At 41.6% G+C, this 24,550-nt stretch overlaps 1 protein-coding gene across 1 annotated transcript in view; it reads right to left on the bottom strand.

Moving 5' to 3' along the window:
• Positions 1-1,596: 1,596 nt before the first annotated feature.
• Positions 1,597-24,550, bottom strand: part of LOC113633830 (uncharacterized) — a 609,230-nt gene continuing 586,276 nt past the window's right edge. Inside the window, exon 8 of the mRNA XM_027132441.1 lies at positions 1,597-2,024. Coding sequence (XP_026988242.1) covers positions 1,995-2,024 — 30 coding nt within the window. The 3' untranslated portion in view covers positions 1,597-1,994. The remainder of the gene's footprint in view (positions 2,025-24,550) is intronic.

Raw genomic sequence — 24,550 nt, 5'->3', positions numbered from 1 at the left:
AGGCCCTCTCACACTTTATCTCTGACTTCAGGAAGGACCTGGTCCCTTTAAGGGCTCACCTGATTAGGTCAGGCCCACCTGGGTAACCTTCCTTTTGGTTAACTCAAAGTCCACTGATTAGTTACCTAATCACAAGAGTGGTACCCCATCCTATACAAGGTTCTGGCTGCACTTAAGAGTAGGAGATTATAAAGGGCCCATATGTGATGGGGCAGGAATCTTGGAAGAATCTTAGAATCTTGCCTCCTACAACCAGTGAGTGTTCAGGCTGACCCGGAAGACTAGCCTCATGTTCATCAGGATGGTGAGATCAGGTTTTGCTGTATTACTTTTCCTCAAGGTGAAGCCCTTTATGGACTGCCTGCTAGTGCTAGTTACACTAGGCATATGTACTCATAAAGACTAACACTAAGTGTTTCCCATACGCTAGAAATCATCTTAAGAGCCCTAAATATATATATTAACTCATATACTCTTTACAACAACCCTATTAAAGTATTGAACATAGCTCTATTTTACAGACGAGAAAACTGAGAAAGTCATCTGAGGAAAGATAAGTAATTTACCCAAGTTCACATAATTAGTAAGTGGCAGCAGTAGGTTAACCCTGCAGCATATTGTTGTGGGATATTAGATCTCAGAGAAACTGCACAATCTCAAATTTTACTAAAACCCACCAAAGCGGCATCTCTAATAACTCCTTGGCACTAGTAACTAGTTATAGATGATTTCAGTGATGAAAGCCCAAACAAGATGAAGTTTGAATAGCAAAATTACTCTTTCTGTATATGGAGAAAAGTTAATTTCCTTGCATTTTCTTGAATAAATCATTATACTATGTTTTTATACAACAACTCTCAGCCTCTTGAGTGTTTCTCAAACACTTCAGCAACTTTGCCACTAAAAGCAAATCAAGTTTTTGAGAACTCTCCTTTACTCAAAAATATTAGATGAGAGAGCAACAAACAAAAAAAAAATAATATAAGAGCATTTACATGGGCCTCCAGAAATAAACTCTTTTTAGGCAGAATGGATGTACTTTTACTAAAATTACAATCACTCCATGAAACAGCAGGATTAAAAGGTTTTTCTACTGAGTTGAGTTCCAAGCTCTTAAAGACACATATTTCTGTTAAGATGCTACTCAAACTTCAGACAGCGGTCATGTAATGATTTATCTTTAGCTAAGAGACAGAAGGAAATGATGTTCTTTCAAATTTTGGTTTAGTATCTGTTTATCTAACCACAAAATTGTGTTTTTTTTTTCTCACTGGAAAGAGAAAAGAGGTAGCTGATCTCATTAAATTATTAAAAGATAATTTTATTTAAATGAAGAGAGCAATGACTCACTTATTAATTACACATTCATGGCCAGAATCTACTTTCTCCTCTCTTTGATTTGGAATTTGCCAGTCTTCTGACCTTTTACTAGTCTACCATGGCACAATGGTTTACCACGTGCCTTTCATATTGTGCCACCAAATTTTGATCTGTACGTTAAATTTCTTTTCGTTTGTCTTAAAGATATCTTCTGCAACAGTGACGTCCTTCAGGAGAAAGCTGAGGTTACATGGTGTGAAGCTTTGCACAACAGTAAGAGGTAAGATGAATGGCATCGGATAAAGCCAGATCCCAAAGGAAAAGTTCATTTTCATTAGAACACACCAGAAATTTCACTGGCAAATTTATAAGACGCATGGTCAGGTCTACACAAACCTGTTTTTCTGAAGGATGACCAACTATCCATAAGGCAATAACTGTCAATGCTTTTTATGGACATTGCGAGACCCATATTACGGGTTATTGTGCTATAATTATTGACAGCTTATTTAGTGTTATTTTGTGTCCTGTATTAGTACAATTTCCCTCAATAAAATCTTTTCTAATTTTTAAGTAGTAACTACTTATCCTAAGTTTCTGAAACTTGCTTTAAACAAAAAGCAAAAAACTTGTACTCACGTTTTAATTCCTTCAAGCATGATGCCAATATTTTACTATTCTTCCTTGGACCATGGTTTGTCTACCTGTAAAATAAAAGAATTGAGTTAGATTGTAGAGTCCATCTACAGAGCCTTTTGGAAATTGAGGGAGTACATTGTGAGTGGGGACCCAAGTTTCCTACCCTCATTTTAATCAGAGCAGTCTGGCCTTATCTTTTTTATATTGCTGGCTTTTAGACTCTTTTACAATGTTTTCATTTGCAAGTAACAGAAAATTCCACTCACACTGGCTTAAGTATAAAAGATAATCTCTTTATTTACATAACTAAGTAGTCTATGGTCAGTTGGCTTCAGGTACAGCTTGATCAAGCAGGTTAACTGTATTTACCTTAGAGGTTCATTTCTTTGTGTTTCTCAGAGATCTGCCTCCTGTGCCAGCTTTGGCCTCAGGCTAGAATTGCTAATGGCAGAGCTGGGTTAGGGTCAATCCCATATAATATACATGGAGTAGGGGTGTTTTCTCCAAGAAAATTAAGGTGTATTTTATCAAGAAGGAGGCAAAGTAGAAATAACAGATGCCTACCTCAGGGTCCCTTTAAGATATTGTTTGAAAAAGGGTTTCCATTGTTAAGAACAAGTTTGAAATCTCTAGAGAAGACCATTCCTAAGACCTCTCCAGATCTGCTTTTCTCTGATTCTACTTTTCTCTCATTTAACTCGGTGTCAAACTTCCCAGAATATTCTAGATCCACAGCTGATCTCATTAAAGTTCAGAATGGGTTAATAGCTTAAAGCAGAAACTGTTGAGTATTACTAATAATGTCTCATATGTTCTCACAAAAGTCCTGGTAGCACATCCTACAATTTGCATTAACCCAGAGGCCAATGTGTAATTATTTAAATGAGAATTTTCTTCTTAAAAGAGGAGTGATTCCCTGAGGGCTGATACTCACAGCCGATTGCCATTTGGTGAGTGAAGCCGGTTATTGCCTTAAGTCAAAATTTAGTACAGGTATCACTGAAGGAAAAGAAAATCTTCTGCTTATTACGAAAGGACCTGGAAGGCCTGAGCATTCTGTCCACCCAAGCCTGGCTCCTGAAATAATCTCTCTCCTTGCCTGCTGGGGGATAAGCCAATGCCATCCTTATCACCATGACATCAAGTGGGGTTTAAGAGCTAATTCTACACTTGGGAGCTTGAAGACCCAGCGCCAGGGGCAAGTGCTGTGAAATCAAACATCTGAACCACAGAGAAGGTAATCAATATGTATATACCAGGTATATGTGCTCTGTGTAAGGTTATAGTGAAGACAGCCAGGTCAGGGAGTCCAGGGAGCTACCTTTAAGAAATACTGCAAATTCGCTGTCATCTTTCAAGACCCTAGGCCTTTCATTATGGTGTTACCTTTGTCTGTAAGCCTTCCTCTCCTTCGTTCATCCCCCAGGCCCCGCTCAGAAGTCATCCTCTCTCAATAGGCCATCAATGGAGAGGACGGTTTCTTTCTAAAGATTCCTAGAGTAACTCCTAATGCAGCACTTACTGCTAATGGCTCCTTTGGTCTTCTGCTTCCCTCATTGGGGTAAAATTATAACCTTCAGTTTTCTCGTTCAGAAAATGGGAGGATAGTAATCCTTCATCAGGGTGACAGTAAAGGTAAACGAGCAAAAGCTATACAACTGCTTCCCCGGTGTCTGATTTCAGTAAATACTCAACATATTCAGGTTGTAAATATAAACCCGATAAGGTTAAAAATGACGATCAAGGTTTGTGACAAGAACAAGAGTGAAGTGTTGACTCAGCTTTTGAAGCAGCCATGTACCTAGCTGTTACTGGAGAAGCAGATTTCTTAGTAGTTCAATAAACCATCAGTTTAGCTGTGTCACTGATCAGTAACCACCTGGGATTATTAACACTGCCTTGCAGACAGATTCCAGCCTTCCCCGGGCCTGCTCCATGTCTATTGAAGATCTGCCTTGTTCACGGGTAATAGTTTCTTTGAAATATGGCATTCTACAAAGAGGAGAAAACATCGTTTCTTCTTTGAGCACGCTGAAGCAGGGTTTGGACGGCCATCGCCCAGCGATAGGCGGTAGAGGATCCCTGTGATGGTGGCAGCCATTGGCTGTAACATCCAATGTCTTGAGATTTCTGATTGTAGGGCTCTGGATGACATGATTTTTCTTTCTTCTTCAAAAATGTTTTTTATTTACCTATACTGCTTAGATGAGTTGCTTCATCCTAGTTCCTCAAGTTTCCTACCTGTATGGGTGGGGATATAAATTCTAGTCTCTATTTTATTTCCCCATCAGGAGATGATAACACATGAGGCAATAATAGAAGATTTGTGTTATCAAATCCTTGGAAGCACCATTGAAAATCAATCTAAGATTTTACTGTAGGATATGAATGATTCAGATGCCTAAAGCAGTACATATATTCCAGACACAGGAATATATCTGCGCTTTTCTCCAGAAAATACCAAATTCTTGTAGGAACCACAATGAATCATTTCAACCGTTTTGGGGGGGTCTTGGGACCACAGTCTGACACAGTCAAAAATGAAAACTTTTTTTTTTCCCCTTAGATTCCATATATTTGTGTTAGCATACGGTATTTGTTTTTCTCTTTCTGACTTACTTCACTCTGTATGACAGACTCTAGGTCCATCCACCTCACTACAAATATCTCAATTTCATTTCTTTTTATGGCTGAGTAATATTCCATTGTATATATGTGCCACATATATGGAATCTAAGGAAAAAATAAAGGTCATGAAGAACCTAGGGGTAAGACGGGAATAAAGACACAGATCTACTAGAGAATGGACTTGAGGATATGGGGAGGGGGAAGGGTAAGCTGGGACTAAGTGAGAGAGTTGCATGGACATATATACACTACCAAACGTAAAATAGATAGCTAGTGGGAAGCAGCTGCATAGCACAGGGAGATCAGCTCAGTGCTTTGTGACCACCTGGAGGGGTGGGATAGGGAGGGTGGGAGGGAGGGAGATGCAGGAGGGAAGAGCTATGGGAACTTATGTATATGTATAACTGATTCAGTTTGTTATAAAACAGAAACTAACACACCATTGTAAAGCAATTATACTCCAATAAAGATGTTTAAAAAAATGAAAACTAAGAAAAAAATTCTGTTTCTTTCCTTTTTCCCTTTTTTTACAACCAAGAGGGAAGCTGGTGACTGAAAGGAAATTTACATAAAACTTTAAACTAGCTGCTTCTGACATTCAGCTGCGCTGGATTCCCTCCAACTATAGAACTTTCAACAGTATCTGTTCCCTAATGATGCAAGTTCCCACCTGTCGACTGGGCGGACTTAACTTTTACCTGTTTCAACACCTTTGCTTCTCTAACCATGGTACCAAAGTAGAAACAAAGGCTAATGACTGTTTGTTTCTCGGCAATGCAATGGATGGGATTTAAAGTTAATGTACTCTTCTTTTCCTGCCTGGTGTAGGAAGCCAGAATACTAAGCTTACAGTGCTTTGCTCCTTGGGAGTGAGCCCCATTTGGGCTCTGCTTAAACAAGGAAGAAAGGGTTAGAACAGGGAAGTACAGAGGTCGGAGTTTAAATTATTGCTCTGTGTGCTCCGGCTGTTATGACTATGCATGGCTGTGTCTCCATTTGCTCATCTGTAGGGAGGGGATAATAACACAGACCTCCCAGGGCTGCCTGTGAGATTCAAATAAGACCATTATTTAAAAGTCTTCTTTGTATATTAGGCACTCAATAATCATTAGCTTGTTTGCTTCCTCATTCCAAGTTTATCCTGTTGATAGAAGGGGGTAAGATCAGCCACAGTTAAGTGAATAGCAGCCTGCGTAATATAATTTCACAAGTACAGAGCCAACCCTGGGAAAAATTGGTGAGCCACTGACATACGTCTTCAGGTTGGCCACTCCTATTCCTGTACCCTTTGCTTCCTTGTTCAGGTCTGTTCTTCTTACCTAGGGCACCTAGATTCCTCAGGTGTCTTTCTTCTTCCTTTTATCAATCCTTATCTCTAGAATATATCCAATAAATTCATTCTAAATGTAGGTGCAAAGTACTGGTAAAGCTCAATATATATCTGGGGATGGAGATTTAATCCCCAAACTAATGAACCACTTACTGAGGGATATTGGGCAATGGCCAGGTCAATGGTTGATTTCCACATCTGTGTTTCTTACTTATTTCCAAATATGCACAGAGTTCCTCCTCAGTGCCAGGTTGTGGAGGTTTGGAATACGTGGCTGGGTGAGACATGACCATTGCTGTCAAGGGCCTCCCAGTTTTGTGGGACACAGCCATGTAATTATAAATAATAATAACAACAACTATAATAGCAAACATTCATAGAACACTTACTCTCTGCTGGGTGCTGTTCTATGTGTTTTATATATATTAATTCATTTACTCTTGCAACAAGCCTATTTGTTGGTGACTATTATCAGCTGCAGTTTCAAGTAAGCAAGCTGAGGCTCAGAGGGGTTAAATATCCTACCCAAGTCACAGAGCTAGTCAATGTGGTCTAGCCCTGGAGTTTTTGTTGTTGACCACTTACTGCCTCGTCATACACAGGACAGTGTGATGCCAACTTCCAGGATTCTGCTGTGAGAAGTAATCAGTGATGCAGACAAAGACTAAGAAGAGTATTTGAGAAAGCAAAGGGAACAGAAAAAATTATAAACGTCCATCGGTAGTAGAATGCTTAAGTTAATCATGGTATATCTAGATGATGAAATCCCTGCAACCGTTAAAAAGATAAGAATACAATTCTAAACCTCAAGAGAAAGAAGGAAGGTACAAACCAGGTTAGAGCATTATTCTAAATTTGTAAAAAGTATGCTTGTGTATACATAAATATTTCTCTGTGTCAGATAGTGGATAAGGCACTTACGTGCAGCACAAATACAACAGGGTCCTAGAGGAGCTGTTGTTTCGGAAGAGTTTTCAGTTTAGGAAATGACATTTCCAGAATGGATTTTCAGGCAACATTAGAGGCCATGAATGGGGCAGTTGTGCCCAAGGGATCCGGGCTCTGCTGGGGCACCGGGAAGGGGTCCGGGAAACAGTCACAGAGAGCAACCGCCTTGCCTATTTGCCTCTAGAACTTCACCTCCCATGGGCAGACTGATTTGCTGTGTTCACTTTTGCCTCTTAAAGAGGGAATGATGGAGAGTCAAAGCACATCTGTCTCTCTCCAAACCCCCAGAGGCTACCAGCGAGTCCATCTCTGAGCCCTACTCCCATGTTCCCATCCCGGAGGCCCGGTGCCTTCCAATCCTCTCCCAGTGTCCCCTGCAATGCCTCATTTTCATCCAGGAGCTCCTCTGGTCTCTGGAATGGTTAGCGAGTTGAAGCTCAAACCCTGGTTTCTGACTCCACACTTTAGCTGGGCTTCTCTCCAGAGTTGCAGCTGGGTGTTTGGCCCTCAAATGAATGGCTCCTGCTCTCCAAGATACCATGAAACTAGCCTTTCCCAAAGAGTGAAGAATCATCACTCTGTTGGCTGCGTGTGACAGGCATGGTCCCTGAATGATCTCCTCTCTTTATAACAAGGATATGATGTAGAATTTATGATCCTTATTTTAAAGGAGGAGAAAGCCTAGCTCTGAGCAGGTGATGGGGAGTCTGCTGAGGTCTTATGGATGGTTATGACTGCAGTGCCTAAAACAGTTCTTGGCACACAGACTCCACCTGTGGTTGTAATTTTTGACACTCACAGGTAGTAGGTGGCAGGTTCGAGACCACAGTCCCTCTCGATATGATCCTGAAGCCTTTCTCTTTCTGCCATGCCAAGCCTGGGCTCTCTCACCTGCCACAGTGTTCTTTCCATGGATATCCTTCCTTCCTGGCTGCTATTACTTTTGGGGCAGCGATAAGTGCATTTACCCTGACCATCCCTCCAACTATCAGTGCTTCATGATGGCTTCTAGATCGAAGGGTGAGGGAGCGTGCCCAGGTGGAGTGTGGGAGCTCTCTGGATGTTTGCAGGAATACTGTTTCACAGGGTGTACCTGGAGCGTAATCTTTCCTTCCTTTTCTCTGCCCCTTAGAAGCCTATCAAACAACCCCAGGCCTTTGCTTTCTCCTTTTTCTCTCTCTCTGGAACACAGTTGGGACTTGTGCAACTGCAGGGTTCTTTTCTGTGGGAACAATAATCTCATTTCAATGATTCCCAATCAGTTCAGATTGGGAATGATTCACCCAAAAGTATTCCATAGTTTGGGTGGTAGGAGTGCGGAGGGGGAAGGAATTTACCCCACCCCACCTCCTGAAAACGAACGGCATGTGATGTACTCAGAAGAGTTGAATCTTTTTTTCTTTTCTTTTCTTTTTTTTTAAGTCTTCCTCCTCCTTGTGAGGAAGGTCTCTAAAATCATGGAGACAATGTGGCAGGTAATAGATACTGCTTTAGATTCTTTCTGGGTATGGTATCAGCAGCATGTGTTAGAGGGAGCAGACATTTGGAGATCTGCTGTCAGGACAGGAGATTTGAGATAGGAGTCAGGTCACCTCTCTGGGTCCCTGTAAGGGGCAAGTTGGATTAGATGTCGACGGTATCCTGTAGGCTCCTTCATTCACTGAGCACCTATTAGGGTTAAAGAAACTAGTGTTGAGGGTCTATCAAGATCCTTCTTGTTTCTTGCCTGAGTTCAGAGCCATTTGAGAGGAGGACACGTAAGTTACTAGGCAGAGGGAGATTAGCACATTACTGCGATTGTAGATAAACACTACTGAGGGTGTAAAGCCAAACTTGCAGCACAGAGCACCAGTGGAGATTATGTGCTCTCCGCTATCAGATACACCCCCAGAGAATGGAAGCAGGAGAGGAATTTTGCCAACAAGTTCAGTTCATTCTCCCAAAAGGCCCAGTAGCTAAATTACTCCCCCTTCCAACGGGGGGTAAGAGAGAGTCGAAAGAGGCCTTAGGGTTTAGAGTACATTCCTCCCCATGGAAACCAGAAAACGTAGGAATAATTGTGTAGTTGAGCCAGTAGACACTCTCCACACATCTGTCAGCACCTACATTTCCCAGCCTCCCTTGCTGTTAGATTGGGGCCATGCGACTTTGGCCAATGGACTTAAGTGGAAGTTATGTGTATTACTTGTGAGTTGAATGAGTTAAAGCCTTTCTCTGTCCCTCTCATTCTCTGCCTTGGCGACCCCAGAGGCTGTATGTTCTAGATGGCATGCCTGTAAGACGAAGGAAAGCTGTCCAAACTGAAATAGACTTTGTGCGAATGCGAAATAACCTTTATTTTTCAAAGCCACCGAGATCCAGAGATTTATCTTCTACCACAGCAGAGCCTGTCCTGTCCTGACTAAGCTAATGCTCCTCCCCAAACATCAGAGACTGGATATACTGTGAAAACAAAGCCAACATGATCTATGTACTCATGGAGCATTTAGTCTAGTGGGGAAGATAGAAAACAAACAGGTAAAAAAAATAAATAGTTGTGAGCTGTGGTAAAGGCTGTGAAGGAAACGGAGAATAATTGGCAGGGTATAAATTTAAGTTTGATGGTCAGAGTAGGCATCCCTGAAAAGGTGACCCTTTAGCAAAACTAAAATGGAACACTTCAATACAAAGTAATAGACCTTTTACATAATAATCTCTTGCCACTGAAGTTCTAGTATACATGTCTTTCATGGTGGGAGCACCGTCCTCTTTTTGGATGATATATTTGCTAGTACATAGATGCCAGGTATTGGTTCAACCCATCGCCACTGGCTAAGACAACGTTATCTTCCTTTTCCTGTTGTGGTTTTCCAAAAATAAGGCTTTGATTTTTATTTGATAGACATGTACTTGTAATAATATTAAGTATGCATTTCCATACTACATCAAAACCCCTTCTCAACAATATTCAGTTACCTTCCCCTCACCCTCACCCTGTGTGATATGTCCTTCCTGGTTGAAAATTACTGATCCAGAGTGTGACTTTGAAATCTCGGGATTCTAACCCCTGTGACCAGTATATTAGAGAACCAACAGGTATACCCTTCATTGAGATCAACCTGTGCATTATTTTAAAGGAAAAACCTGTACTTTTCTTCAACTGATGGTCCAAACATAACCTAGAGATGACTGTGGTGGACAATTGCTCTCACTGGGATGTCCAGGCTTCCTTCTCCCTTATTTTGGTAACAATTTGCTGATTTTCCACTGGGGCACCACCCCCTCCCCACTCTCCATCCACACGTGATTCAGGTCTTGACCATCAAAATATGGCATTGTCCTGGCTCCAGTGATTGGTCCACACATGGGCATGTGACCTGATTCAGTCCCCTGAAAGTCAGACCCAAGTCAGATGCGGGAATCTTGGGGGAAGAGAAGCATCACCCTCTCTGCAGGATATAACCCGGGAGAACACAGGGCTATAGCCGCTGGCTTCCATCTGGCCTTAGAATCAGGCAGCACTAAAGAGAGTGAGTCTGCTTCAAGCCACAAATGCATTCAACACTCATGCCAACTTCTTCCTGGTCCCCATGCCAATCTGATTTGGGTTTCTGTGGCCTTCAGTGAAAATAAATCTGATACAGACACTAAAATTCACATGAGGAAAAGAAAGATGTCAATGGACCAACTGTCAAATATTTTGCTGATCTCAAATCTCTTCACTGTTTTCTCCAAAGCTCTGGGTTCTTCAGAGTGGTTCTGATAATTGCCTGAGGAAGGAGCTCACATTCCAATGGCTTTACTTCCTTAGTGGGGAACTTACTTATTGAGAATAAAGAAGCATAATGTCCATCTAATTATTATTCAAGGTATAAGATGGAAAGAGAAAAAAACAACTATGATCATTGTTGAAAGAAAAGAAAAGGCACAGGAAAAGCATTTAAAAGCCAGGAAATAAAAACAAGACAAAAACCCAAAAAACAAATGGCAACAATAACAAAAATCTTACTGAATTTCTTTGCCCAGTGGAAGCTTAAATAAATGTTAAGTGCTTGACCCCTCAAAGTAGACTTAACTTAGTCAACTCACAAACTCATATAGCTGTTTAATTCTCTCTTATCTCTGCCTCTCCCTGGGTATCGCATTGTTCTTAAGGTGCAGAGTTTTTGTCTTTGTATTTGTTTTTTGCCCCACAGGGAGACTTGAGGGATCTTAGCTCCCAGGCCAGGGAAAGCGCAGGGTCCTAACCACTGGACCGCCAGGGATTCCCCCTTAAGGTGTAGTTTTAATTCCAGATGGTTCAAAGGAGAGGAAGGAGTTCAAAATTGATAAGTAAGTCAGATTTGCCTTAGACAGTCCTCGAATTTTACTTGACAGCCATTTCCTCACTTCCCCATTCTGGAAGGAAGGAAAGAGGAAAGGAAGGAAGGAAAGAATCATCAAATGCATCGTTAAAAACCTAATTGTCACTACAACCTTATGAGTTGAATTATGTCCCTTCAATTTTCAGAAAACTGAGGCTCAGAGAGGGTGACAATTATTAATCTTTATTCAGTGTTTCATATGTCACAGGTGCTTTTCTAAGTGCCTAATAGGAATTTGCCTATTTAATTCTCACAACAATGCCATGAGGAAGGCCACAGAGTCCTCGATTCATGGAGGGGGAAACAGAAACACTAGGAGGTGGAATAACTTACCCACGCTCACGTAACTTGTGTCAGAGCCAGGGGTCACCCAGGTAACCCTGCTCCAGAGTCCGTGCCCTTCCTTAATCATTAGGCTGTTTTGCCCCTGAAAAAGCCAGATGATCTGTGCAGGATGATTTGTTCCAAGTTTCAAAGTAAGTTAGTAGTTATAGTAGTCTTGTTTCTTTACTACAGACTACATAATTAATTCTAGCTGTTTCAAGAAGAAAGGGATCCATTAAACAATGTAGATAGCTCCCACAATGGATGAAGAAGCTAAAGTAACAGACTCTAGGCTGAAGTTCCAGGAAAGAGTCCCCGAGCCATACCATGGAACTAACCCACCCGGAGAGAGGCCGTTCCCGTCACCATCAGGGCACCGTGAACCAGGAGCTGCCAGCCCAACTGAGGATTCCAGAACCAGCCTTCATCCGCATCAGTCTGGGCCAGAAGAATGGATTCCCTACATCCTGCCTCCTTCTCCGTGAATCTATCTCATTGCCCCCAAAATGTCCTCCAGGGCCCCTCTGATTAACAGAGGCTGTGCTGCATGTCGGTCCTGCAACAGTCAGGAAAATGAATCCTGTGCCGGAAAGGAGAGCCTCACACTGTAGACAGCTTCCAAAATGTGGAGAGGGTGTCCCCACAGGCTACCACGTCACCAACTCACATTCTGCAGTAAGCATTACCCCCGGCCCCCAAACCCCATCCAACTCTCATATTCTGTGGTACCATAAAAGGCAACCCTCTTTTCCTGGAGTACTTTTACATTCTACATTCATCCCCAGTCCTCCCTTTCTACAACAATTCACACTCCCAAGGAAACCCCATCCACTCCCCGTCACAATCCCTTCACAATCCACGACAAACCCCTATCCATCTTCCCTACACCACTTCACACTCCAGAGTTAATCCCAGGACAGAACCACTCTCCACAGGAACACCAGCCTTCTGGTCCAGCAACCCCACTCAGGAGAAACCCCAATCCTCCTTCCCTGACGACCACTTCACCCCCCAGAGTGATCCCTGCTCATCTCCCCTACGGCCACTTGACAGCCATGGTAATTCCCATCTCCCTCCCTAGCCCCAATTCCCACCCCACACCAAACCCAGTCCTCTCTCACAGGACCACTTCACAGTCACATACACAGCAATCCACAACCCTCCCTCTCTACAAACACTTCACGTTCTGCCGTGAACCCTCAGTCTTCCCTCCCACAAGCCTTTCACACTCACAGTGAATGGCAATCCCATCAGTCCTGCTATCCCCTCATACTCCATGGGAAATTCTTTTCCTTGAATCCCACCATCTCTGAAACCACCACCATTAACTCCAATCTTCCCACCTCCGTGGCCACTTCACAGCCCACTCCCAGCCTCTGTCCTGCTTTCTGCCCCAGTGCCCTTCGTACTACAGGGTAAGGCTCAGTCCCCTCCCTTCCACTCATTCCCCGCCCCATAGCCAGCCCCAAACCTCTCCCTTTCAACCACCTCACACTCTACTGTGAGCCCCTTTCCCCTCGATCTCCATCAGCTCTCCAAAGGACATTAGTGGGAATTGGAATACTGTTCATCAAATTAAGTCTATAATCCTGAGGGCCTATTCTAAGCATTTAGAGTGAAAGCAGTGTCACATTTTCTGCTTTGCCATACTGTTTATATATTGGTAGCAATGTAAGCACTTCAAAGATAATGCCCAAATACTGGTCTCTAGCTATAACAAATTTAGTTTGTAAACATGGCAATGTTCCATGCTATATTCAAATAAGAAAATGATAAATCCAGAAACGGCAACTTTACCCTGATCATAGCTCCTCCAATGTCATGTGTGCTTGTGATCAATTGGAGAAAGAGGACATAGGCAAATGAAAGTAGGGTTTGGGGGAGTATATTGAGACTATGAATGAAATTTATTTAGGTTCCATATAGTGCTGTAGCACTGCTCATGGAATACAATATATATGTTATTGAAACAATCCAGAGGCTCCCTCTGTCTTCCTCAATTTTTAATCCTTTCCCTCATCGAGTACCTTCGGTATGCCAGGTGTGTTATGTGATGTGTAATATCTTCCTGAATCTTTCCAGCAAACCTGTCAGGTAGGTCCCATTAGAGGCTTAGAAAGGTTAAGGGAGGAATATGACCCAAGTCCTAGAGAGGCTAAGTGGTGGTTTTAATGTTTTTGTCCCAAACACATGCCCTTTTAATTCCACCTGATTTTGATGTGTGCATTTGCAGGTAAACAAAGGAGATGAAGGGAAGCTGCCTGTCACTCTCTCTAGCCCTGGGTGGAACGAACCTGACTTCCTGGGTCTGGGTATTTTCCTATCTATGAAGCCAATGACTTTGCTTGTCTTATTCACCACTGTAGGCCCAGGGCCTAGCCTAGAAGGAACCCAGTGCTTTGGGGTAGATAATCATTTCTCTTTGGCTTTGGAATGAACTCCTTTGCCTTACATACACACCTTCTCCTCAAACTTCATTCTTTTTCAGTTTAGTTATGTGGTCAAGTCTGGGAAATAGCTGGGAGAGGTGGAGCGGTGCCTCTGGACAAAGTACCACGAGAGCTCTGTAAGTATCTTGAAAACTCTGAAGTGCTATTAAAAATGTAAGGCATGGTGCCATTTCTTTTATGTATTTATTTATTCATTAATATTTGTTTTTATTTCCATTACTCTAGGAAGTGGATCAGAAAAGATCTTGCTGTGATTTATCTCAAAGAGTGTTCTGCCTATGTTTTCCTCTAAGTTTTATAGTGTCCAGTCTTACATTTAGGTCTTGAATCCACTTTGAGTTTATTTTTGTGTATGGTGTTAGGGAGTTTTCTAATTTCATTCTTTTACATGTAGCTGTCCAGTTTTCCCAGCACCACTTATTGAAGAGGCTGTCTTTTCTCCATTGTATATCCTTGCCTCCTTTGTCATAGATTAGTTGATCATAGGTGCGTGGGTTTATCTCTGGGCTTTCTATCCTGTTCCATTGATATATATTTCTGTTTTGGGGCCAGTACCATATTGTCTTGATTACTGTAGCTTTGTAGTAGTCTGAAGTCAGGGAGTCTGATTCCTCCAGCTCCATTTGTTGCCCTCAAGACTGCTTTGGCTACTCAGGGTCTTTTGTGTCTCCATACAAATTTTAAGATTTTTTGTTCTAGTTCTGTAAAAAATGCCATTGGTAATTTGATAGGAATTGCACTGAATCTGTAGAGAGCTTTGGGTAGTATAGTCATTTTCACAATATTGATTCTTCCAATCTAAGAACATGGTATATCTCTCCATCTGTTTGTATCGTCTTTAATTTCTTTCATCAGGGTCTTACAGTTTCTACATACAGGTCTTTTGTCTCCCTAGGTAGGTTTATTCCTAGGTATTTTATTCTTTTTGTTGTAATGGTAAATGGGAGTCTTTCCTTAATTTCTCTTTCAGATTTTTCATCATTAGTGTACAGGAATGCAAGAGATTTCTGTGCATTAATTTTATATCCTGCAACTTTACCAAACTCATTAATTAGCTCTAGTAGTTTTCTGGTGGCATCTTTAGTATTCTCTATGTATAGTATCATGTCATCTGCAAACAGTGACAGTTTTACTCCTTCTTTTCCAATTTGTATTCCTTTTATTTCTTTTTCTTCTCTGATTGCCATGGCTAGGACTTCCAAAACGATGTTGAATAATAGTGGTGAGAGTGGACATCCTTGTCTTGTTCCTGATCTTAGAGGAAATGCTTTCAGTATTTCACCATTGAGAATGATGTTTGCTGTGGGTTTGTCGTATATGGCCTTTGTTATGTTGAGGCAGGTTCCCTCTGTGCCCACTTTCTGGAGAGTTCTTATCATAAATGGGTGTTGAATTTTGTCAAAAGCTTTTTCTGCATCTATTGAGATGATCATATGGTTTTTCTCCTTCAGTTTGTTAATATGGTGTATCACATTCATTGATCTGCATATATTGAAGAACCCTTGCATCCCTGGGATAAATCCCACTTGATCATGGTGTATGATCCTTTTAATGTGTTGTTGGATTCTGTCTGCTAGTATTTTGTTGAGGATTTTTGCATCTATATTCATCAGTGATATTGGTCTGTAATTTTCTTTTTTTGTAGTAAATTTGTCTGATTCTGGCATCAGGGTGATGGTGGCCTCATAGAATGCGTTTGGGAGTGTTCCTTGCTCTGTAACTTTCTGGAAGAGTTTGAGAAGGATAGGTGTTAGCTCTTCTCTGAATGTTTGATAGAATTCACCTGTGAAGCCATCTGGTCCTGGCCTTTTGTTCGCTGGAAGATTTTTAATCACAGTTTCAATTTCATTACTTGTGATTGGTCTGTTCATATTTTCTATTTCTTCCTGGTTCAGTCTTGGAAGGTTATACCTTTCTAACAATTTGTCCATTTCTTCCAGGTTGTCCATTTTATTGGCATAGAGTCGTTTGTAGTAGTCTCTTAGGATGCTTTGTATTTCTGCGGTGTCTGTTGTAACTTCTCCCTTTTCATTACTAATTTTATTGATTTGAGTCCTTTCCCTCTTTTTCTTGATGAGTCTGGCTAATGGTTTATCAATTTTGTTTATCTGCTCAAAGAACCAGCTTTTAGTTTTATTGATCTTTGCTATTGTTTTCTTTGTTTCTATTTCATTTATTTCTGTTCTGATCTTTATGATTTCTTTCCTTCTACTAACTTTGGGTTTTGTTTGTTCTTCTTTCTCTAGTTCCTTTAGGTGTAAGGTTAGATTGTTTATTTGAGATGTTTGTTGTTTCTTGAGGTAGGACTGTATTGCTATAAACTTCCCTCTTAGAACTGCTTTTGCTGCATCCCATAGGTTTTGGATCGTGGTGTTTTCATTGTCATTTGTCTCTAGGTATTTTTTGATTTCCCCTTTGATTTCTTCAGTGATCTCTTGGTTATTTAGTAACGTATTGTTTAGCCTCCATGATTTGTGTTTTTTACGTTTTTTTCCCTATAATTGATTTCTAATCTCATAGTGTTGTGGTTGACATATTTTCCATTTTCTTAAATTTACTGAGGCTTGATTTGTGACCCAAGATGTAATCTATCCTGGAGAATGTGTGCACTTGAGAAGAAAGTGTAATCTGCTGTTTTTGGAAGGAATGTCCTATAAAATATCAATTATATCTATGTGGTCTATTGTTTCATTTAAAGTTTGTGTTTCCTTATTAATTTTCTGTCTGGATAACCTGTCCATTGGTGTAAGGGGGGTGTTAAAGTCCCCCACTACTATTGTGTTACTGTCAATTTCCTCTTTTATAGCTGCTGGCATTTGCCTTATGTATTGAGGTCCTCCTATGTTGGGTTCATATATATTTATAATTGTTATATCTTCTTCTTGGATTGACTCCTTGATCATTATGTAGCGTCCTTCCTTGTCTCTTGTAACATTTTTACTTTAAAGCCTATTTTATCTGATATGAGTATTGCTACTCCAGCTTTCTTTTGATTTCCATTTGAATGGAACATCTTTTTCCATCCCCTCACTTTCAATCTGTATGTGTCCCTAGGTCTGAAGTGGGTCTCTTGTAGACAGCTTATAGATGGGTTTTGTTTTCGTATCCATTCAGCGAGCCTGTGTCTTTTCATTGGAGCATTTAATCCATTTACATTTAAGGTAATTATCGATATGTACGTTCCTATGACCATTTTCTTAATTGTTCTGGGTTTGTTTTTGTAGGTCCTTTTCTTCTCTTGTGTTTCCCACTTAGAGAAGTTCCTTTAGCATTTGTTGTAGAGCTGGTTTGGTGGTGCTGAATTCTCTTAGCTTTTGCTTGTCTGTAAAGCTTTTGATTTCTCCATCGAATCTGAATGAGATCCTTGCCGGGTAGAATCATCTTGGTTGTGTAGGTTCTTCCCTTTCACCACTTTAAATATGCCATGTCACTCCCTTCTGGCTTGTAGAGTTTCTGCCGAGAAATCAGCTGTTAACCTTATGGGAGTTCCCTTGTATGTTATTTGTCATTTTTTCCTTGTTGCTTTCAATAATTTTCCTTTGCCTTTAATTTTTGCCAATTTGATTACTATGTGTCTCGGCATGTTTCTCCTTGGGTTTATCCTGTATGGGACTCTCTGCGCTTCCTGGACTTGGGTGGCTATTTCCTTCCCCGTGTTAGGGAAGTTTTCAACTATAATCTCTTCAAATATTTTCTCGGGTCCTTTCTCTCTCTCTCCTCCTTCTGGGACCCCTATAAGGTGAATGTTGTTGCGTTTATTGTCGTCCCAGAGGTCTCTTAGGCTGTCTTCATTTCTTTTCATTCTTTTTTCTTTATTCTGTTCCACAGCAGTGAATTCCACCTTTCTGTCTTCCAGGTCACTTATCTGTTCTTCTGCCTCAGTTATTCTGCTATTGATTCCTTCTAGTGTAGTTTTCATTTCAGTTATTGTGTTGTTCATCTCTGTTTGTTTGTTCTTTAATTCTTCTAGGTCTTTGTTAAACATTTCTTGCATCTTCTCGATCTTTGCCTCCTTTCTTTTTCCGAGGTCCTGGATCATGTTCACTATCATTATTCTGAATTCCTTTTCTGGAAGGTTGCCTATCTCCACTTCATTTAGTTGTTTCTCTGGGGTTTTACCTTGTTCCTTCATCTGGTATATAGCCCTCTGCCTTTTCATCTTGTCTATCTTTCTGTGAATGTAGTTTTTCTTCCACAGGCTGCAGGACTGTAGTTCTTCTTGCTTCTGCTGTCTTCCCTCTGGTGGATGAGGCTATCTAAGAGGCTTTCGCGAGTTTCCTGATGGGAGGGACTGGTCGGCAAAACCCAATTTTACTAACCCTTGAAGAACTCCCATAAGCAGTTAGAATAAAGTAATGCAGAAATTCAAGTCTATGGGATTGAAAGTCATTTGAGTCAAAGAGTCAACTTGGATTTCTCAACAAATGCATGATCCTCATCAAGACACACACCAAGGGACCAGCAAAGGTACACTGAGTGGGAAAGAAGGGCATGAGTAGGTATCAATATTTTAAAAAGTCTAAAAGATAGTCCACATTAATTGTGTTAATACTTTATAAACTGATTAAAGTAGTAAATAAACTGTGCTTCAAGCTGGAATTACTGTCTGATCCCTGTTGATTAGTAATTTTGATTAGTAATTTGTGTATCTTTAATCAGTATAAAAATGGGAAATGAATTAACTACTAATTGAAAACTGCCATCATTTAGTTTTGGATGAAATCCTTTTAAAACATCAGATCTGTGAGGCAAAAGCAAGAGATATTTCTTGTAGTAAGACAGCTTGTAGGTACCAGGCTTCTAGTCCAACTCCAGGTTTTATAAGTGACCCTAAAGCAGTGAGTGACTTCTCCAAAGCTCAGGGCTGGGCAGATCCAGTTCTCTCTGAGCCTGTACACTGGGCCAGGGCAGGCACACTCTCTCCTTTGCTGTTCTATTTCCCCAGCGCCTGTGTATTGAATAGCAGTGAATTAACATCTTCTGATTTAGTCTATGGTCCTAGAGAGTATTTTTTTCAACCTAGCATTTGCTGATACTTCTATTTTCTTCTTTTCTTTTCTTTCCCTGCAGTTTAACGAACACTGAATACTGTGTTAGAATTAGTCATTTGCTGAATGTGCCAGCCGGCAGCCTCATAATCAAAGCCTTGTCACAGAGCATGGCTGCCACAGTGACTGGAATAAATGGAATAAATGTTCCCCATCCTGGCACACCAAAGAACTGCCTCAAGCTTACAAATGTGAACTTGGAGGAAGCTTTTAAGTCCAGCAAAGGCTTTACATTTAGTGAGCCTGGCTGGGAGCTGGGTAGACCCAGTTTGATGGGTTGCATGGTGTGAATATTGGAGCAGCACAGAGGCAACTCCCCGTGAGAGTGGAAGAGAGCACTGGGAAAGGAGAGGAGTGAAGGAGCATGATGGTGATGTTCCAAAGGATGATTGGAAGGGAAGGGAGATGTCTGGCAGTCATAAGTCCCAGGTGTTTGTTTGTACTTTATTGGAAAGCCATGTAAATATATAGAAACTTCCTGGCAAAATACCTTGACTTGTAGCAACCTCATCTGCCATATTTGGGTGATAATCTAGAAGTGGCGTTTGCCCACACCCTATTCATCTCAACCCTGGAAGCAGTGGTCCCCCTGGCTGAAGGAAAGTTCATGTTTGTGAATGGAAGCAAGAAAGCTTTGGATGTGGCATTCAGCTGGACACCATAGAGAGAAGAGGACCGTGCATAAGCTGCCTCACAACTCCTAATGCAGAAGGCTCATTTCTAGCCTCAGGCTTCATTTCTAGCCAAGTCATTTTCATTAGGAAATCCACCAAGAGCTCCAGAAGCATTGTAATTATCCAACTTGTGGACCAAGTCCGCAAGCAGTGATCCAGGGTAGCCTGTGTGCCCACCATTGTGTTAGGTGTTCTCCTGCTAATTCATAAAGACCTTCACTCATTCAATAAATACCACACCTGTGTAGATCCTTGCAGATATGACAGTGAGCAGAGCCTCAGATCCTGTCCTCAAGGGGCCCTAAGTCTGGAGGAGAGACATAGACATATAAACAGAATATTACATTACTGTGTGTGACAACTCAGCCCTTGAGCTCCTCACCCAGCCTCAGTGGATAAAGAGGGGCAAATTCCAGAGGAGGTGACAATGTTGAACTTGGTTGTAGAGATGTTAAATTTTGCCCTGGTTAAGGAGCAAGGAGGCAGGAGAAAGAAAGACATGTGAGCAACTGCACCTAGATGAGAAACCACCTGCTATGTGGTAGGGTTTGTTTGGTGCTGCTGGCAGGGAGAGAAGAAGGAAGGGGTCAGGCATTTAAGCTTCTTATGCCAGGTTGAGGAGTTCTTCATAGAACCATGTAGTGTGTGAAAGAGCCAGAGAGCAGAGAAATAAACAGGGCATGATGTTAGGAAGATACTTGCTTTACAGTGCATCAAGGCTCTGAGAGAAATGAAAATGTAATGGAGATTATGGCACGACTTGTCATGTTACCTGAAAACTGGGTTCGCCTCTTGATGAGTGTTGAGCCAAAAGATACAACGAAGCCAAAGAGAAGGAAGGATTTATCATTAGTTGCAGCAAGTAAGGAGAACACTGGGGATCTTTCCCAAAGGAGCATCTTCCCAAACAGCAAAATTGGGGACGTCTTAAGCGATAGGTACATGCATATTCGTGAAGGGGCTTGGGTGGTAGGTGGAGTCTAAGCTTTAGTTGATCAAAGTCATGAGGGTCAGAAAGGGTCACCGTCATCATCCCTTAGATTCCAGCCGGTCAGGTGGTTGAGCAACTGAGGGGGATTTAAATTCTGCAAAACACCTCAAGACAGTGTTTTAGGATAGTCTTTACCATTGGAATAGAACTGGGAGTATTTACAACTGATTTGTTATCTTTGCTACTGTTACTTCTCTTGTCTGATAAGTTTGTCCTTTTGTTCTCTTAAGATCATTATTACTGAGACCTGTTCAAGGGCAAGCATTGTGGCCAGGCTTAGATCACAAAATGGCTTAGACCAAAAATGGCTTCTATCATGTCAAGAAAGCCAGGCCCAGTTCTCTTTCTCCGGGGACCTCCCCCCCAGACCCTAACTGCTTACATTCAGGGTGTTTTCATGTGAGGAAAAAGTGAGGTGAGCATTTAAGAACATTTGGGCAAAAAGGAGCAAATTCAGTGCTCTAGGTTGGGGCAATAGCATGATACAAGTAATAAGAGCTCCAGTTATTGAAATGCTACTCAATGCAAAAGTTATCCATTTAATTCTCACAGCAACTGAGAAAGGTTGATATTATTGTACCCATTTTACAGATGAAGACATGGTGGTTTACAGAAGTCAGTGACTTGCTCAAGGTTACAAAGTAAGGTAAGAAGTGAGACGTTATATCTAGAGTTACCTGGGTCCAATACTTGTGTTTTTGATGACTCTGATGCATGTCACAGGGACATGAGTGAGCATGACAGGTGTGGGACATGAGTTAGAAACTGCTCTGCCTGGAAGAGCTGGCCTTGCTGGAGCACAAAGAAGATGCAAACATGGGTGAGGTGGTTGTGCATTTTCCGTGACAGGTTCAGGAATTTAGCAAGATTCTGTTAGAAAATGAAGAGCTCTTCAGGCCTGAGGCAGGGCAGTGTGAAATGGTTAGAGTACAAGTTCTGGAGATAGACTAGATGGGTTCAAGTCTCAGCTTTAAAACTTGCCAGATATGTGATGCTGAAAACGGGTAAAGTTATAGAGGAGAAAGGTTGAAGCAATACTGACAGAACACAGCTCACATCATGTTTACCTGCCCTGGTTCCTCGGAAGGAAGAGTTAGGGACCAATTAACTTCAGAGAACTAGTGTCAGGAAATGTGCTCTAACAGGTACAAAACTTGCCTTTAGACAAACAGAGGGAACAGAGAACAAAGTACTGTGACAAACTGGCTGATAAGCCTTCTGCTAGGATGAGAGGAAGAGAACAAGGGAAAACATCACCACCTTGATCTTGCAGCCAGTAGCAAAAATGCCTTGAAAAACAAACTTGTTGGTTGTCTCAATTTGTAGTCATTTTTCACGGAGTACCACCCAGATCTTTTTCATCAAAATTTGGGTTCTGAGGCTATAAAACAGCTGCTGAGGGGCTGAGATTACACTGGCCCTAGAATGAAAAGACTGGAATTTGCAACACAGCTTCTACTACCAGCTGGTGATGGTGTTCCTCAGGACACTTTACACCTCTGAAGGGAAGGTTTCTTCACTAAAATGGGGCAACAACCTCCAACTTATCACTCGTGAGAAAGTTACATTAAATAGAGGATGGGAAGGCACTTTGAAGCTTGTAGCGGGATACAGAGAATGGTAACTATCCTTATTCTGATAAGAACCTCAGCATAAGCACCAACATTCTTGCATCTGTTGGGTTCTTTCTGTGCGTCTAGTCATGATCTATGCACAGGAAACAGAGAAATTAATAATTGATGTAACTGTGAGCTCTTTTACTCAAGCACAGAGTTGGAGAAAGCAGATTTCTTGGAGTCTAAAGCAGTCATTCTCAAAGTGTGGTCCAAAATTAGCAGCATCAACATCAACATCACCTGGGAACTTGTTAAAAATGCAAATTTGGGGCCACACCCTTGAACTACTGAATTAGAAACTGTCGGTTGGAACCAGCATCTGTTTTAACAAATTTGATAATCATGGACCTAGAGAAAAGAGAAATGTGATCATCTGGCGAAAGTCATGACCAGCTGACTGTTCTATGTGATCACAAACATTCCTAATGAGAAAGAAATTGGGACTTTAGTGATGAGCTCAAATTTAGTGACCTAAAAAACCGGAAGGTATTGGTGCATAATCAAGGTGGAACAAAAAAGGTTTGTTATAATGTCACCTTTTCTTACTATAGTGGGTTGAATGGTGTCCTCCCAAAATTCATGTCTACCCAGAGCCTGTGAATGTGACCTTATTCAGAAACAGGGTCTTTGCAGATGTAATCAAATTAAGATGAGGTTGTACTGGAATAGGGTGGGCCCTAAATCCAATTACTGGTGTTCTTACAAGGAGACCCAGAGAGATGCAGAGACAGAAGGAGAAATGTCATATGAGGCAGAGATTGAAAAGATGCCTCTACAAGCCCGAAACACCAAGGAATGCCGGCAGCCAGAAGTTCGGAGAGAGCGTGGAAGAAATCCCCTTCAGAGTCCTAAGAAGGAATCAACACTGCTGACGGCTGAACTGTGAAAAAATAAATTTCTGTTGTTCTAAGCAGTTTGTGCTTCCTTTTTACCGCAGCCCTGAGAAACTCATAGACCACCCTCCCCCCTTTAAAAAGCAAATATTTCTCAACACAATACTCTGGAACCCCTCTGATTTCCCCCAGTTTCTCAGACCCTTGATAGTTCTGTTCCTCTATGTGTAGATTTTTTCCTTGGGTCATATTGTCCCTGATTATGGCTGAAGCTTCTATTTCTGGCCCAGACCTCTTCTCTGAGGTGTTAGATATTCAGATATTTAAGCATCCCCTAGGGAGACAGCACAGAGTAGTGGGTGAGCCAGGGCCTTTGGGATGGATTGACAGCTAGTGTGACCCTGGAAGTTAAGTTATCTAATCAGTCAGGGTCTCAGTTTCTTCCTTTATGAAATGGAGAGGAATTTCTACCACCCTTGCTGTAATATTGTGGGAGTTAATGACTTAATAACTGTTCAGCACTTAGGAGAGGGCCTGACGCATAGCAGAGTATGTAACAAATATTAGGTGTTAATATTTTTTGATGACCAATTTAGCTCCATCTGAATATCTCACATAAATTCACGATTCTCTTCCCCTAAAACTGGTCATCCCCAGTGTTTCCAATCTCAGTGTATGGCATCATCATTCATTTGGCTGTTAAGTCAAATATCTAGAAATTGTCTTTGACAACTACCATTTTCCTCACTCCCAATCCATCACCAAGTCCTGTGGTTTATACATCTCACAAATATATTTCAAATCCATCCACATCTCTCTATTCCTATAACAGTTGCCTTGCTTCTCATTTGGACTCTAACTCTGACATCCTAACTGGTTTCTCTGTCTCACTCTTGCCCTACCTGAATCCATTTTCCACAGTGAAGCCAGATGAATCTTACAGAGAAAAATGCAAATCTGATCATGTCACCCTACAAATACTTGTTGACTGAATGAATGAAGTCAGTTTTCCCCGATACTCTGAAGGCTCCATGAGAGAGGAAACTGTTTCGTCTCACTGTCGTATCACCATCTAGCATTCAGGTTTAGTAGGCCCCAAATAGATATTTGTTCAACGAATTGATGAATGAACAAAGCAAAGAACATCAGCAAGAATGAAAAGGGGCTCAGGCTTCATTGTTCCCAGTAACACCATGTCCTCCCTGGTTTCCATAAACCATTGGTAGGAGAGAGAAGAGAGGGTTCTAGAGTTCTAGGTGCACCAGGAAAGGCCCTACGCCCTACTTCCCACTGTGCTCATAGCCTCCCCATCACTGTCTCGGAGGCCGTCTTGGTCTCTATCTCCATCAGACACTGTAAGAAGCCCAAGATCCCTAGGTCATTCTTTCTGCCCCAAACGTTCCCCC

Source organism: Aethalodelphis obliquidens, unplaced genomic scaffold (genome assembly GCF_003676395.1).
Source record: "Aethalodelphis obliquidens isolate GAN/ISIS:26980383/991018 unplaced genomic scaffold, ASM367639v1 scaffold41, whole genome shotgun sequence".
Classification (NCBI taxonomy): Eukaryota; Metazoa; Chordata; class Mammalia; order Artiodactyla; family Delphinidae; genus Aethalodelphis; species Aethalodelphis obliquidens.
Note: the sequence above shows the minus strand (reverse complement) of the source record. Positions and strands in the feature narration are given on the sequence as shown.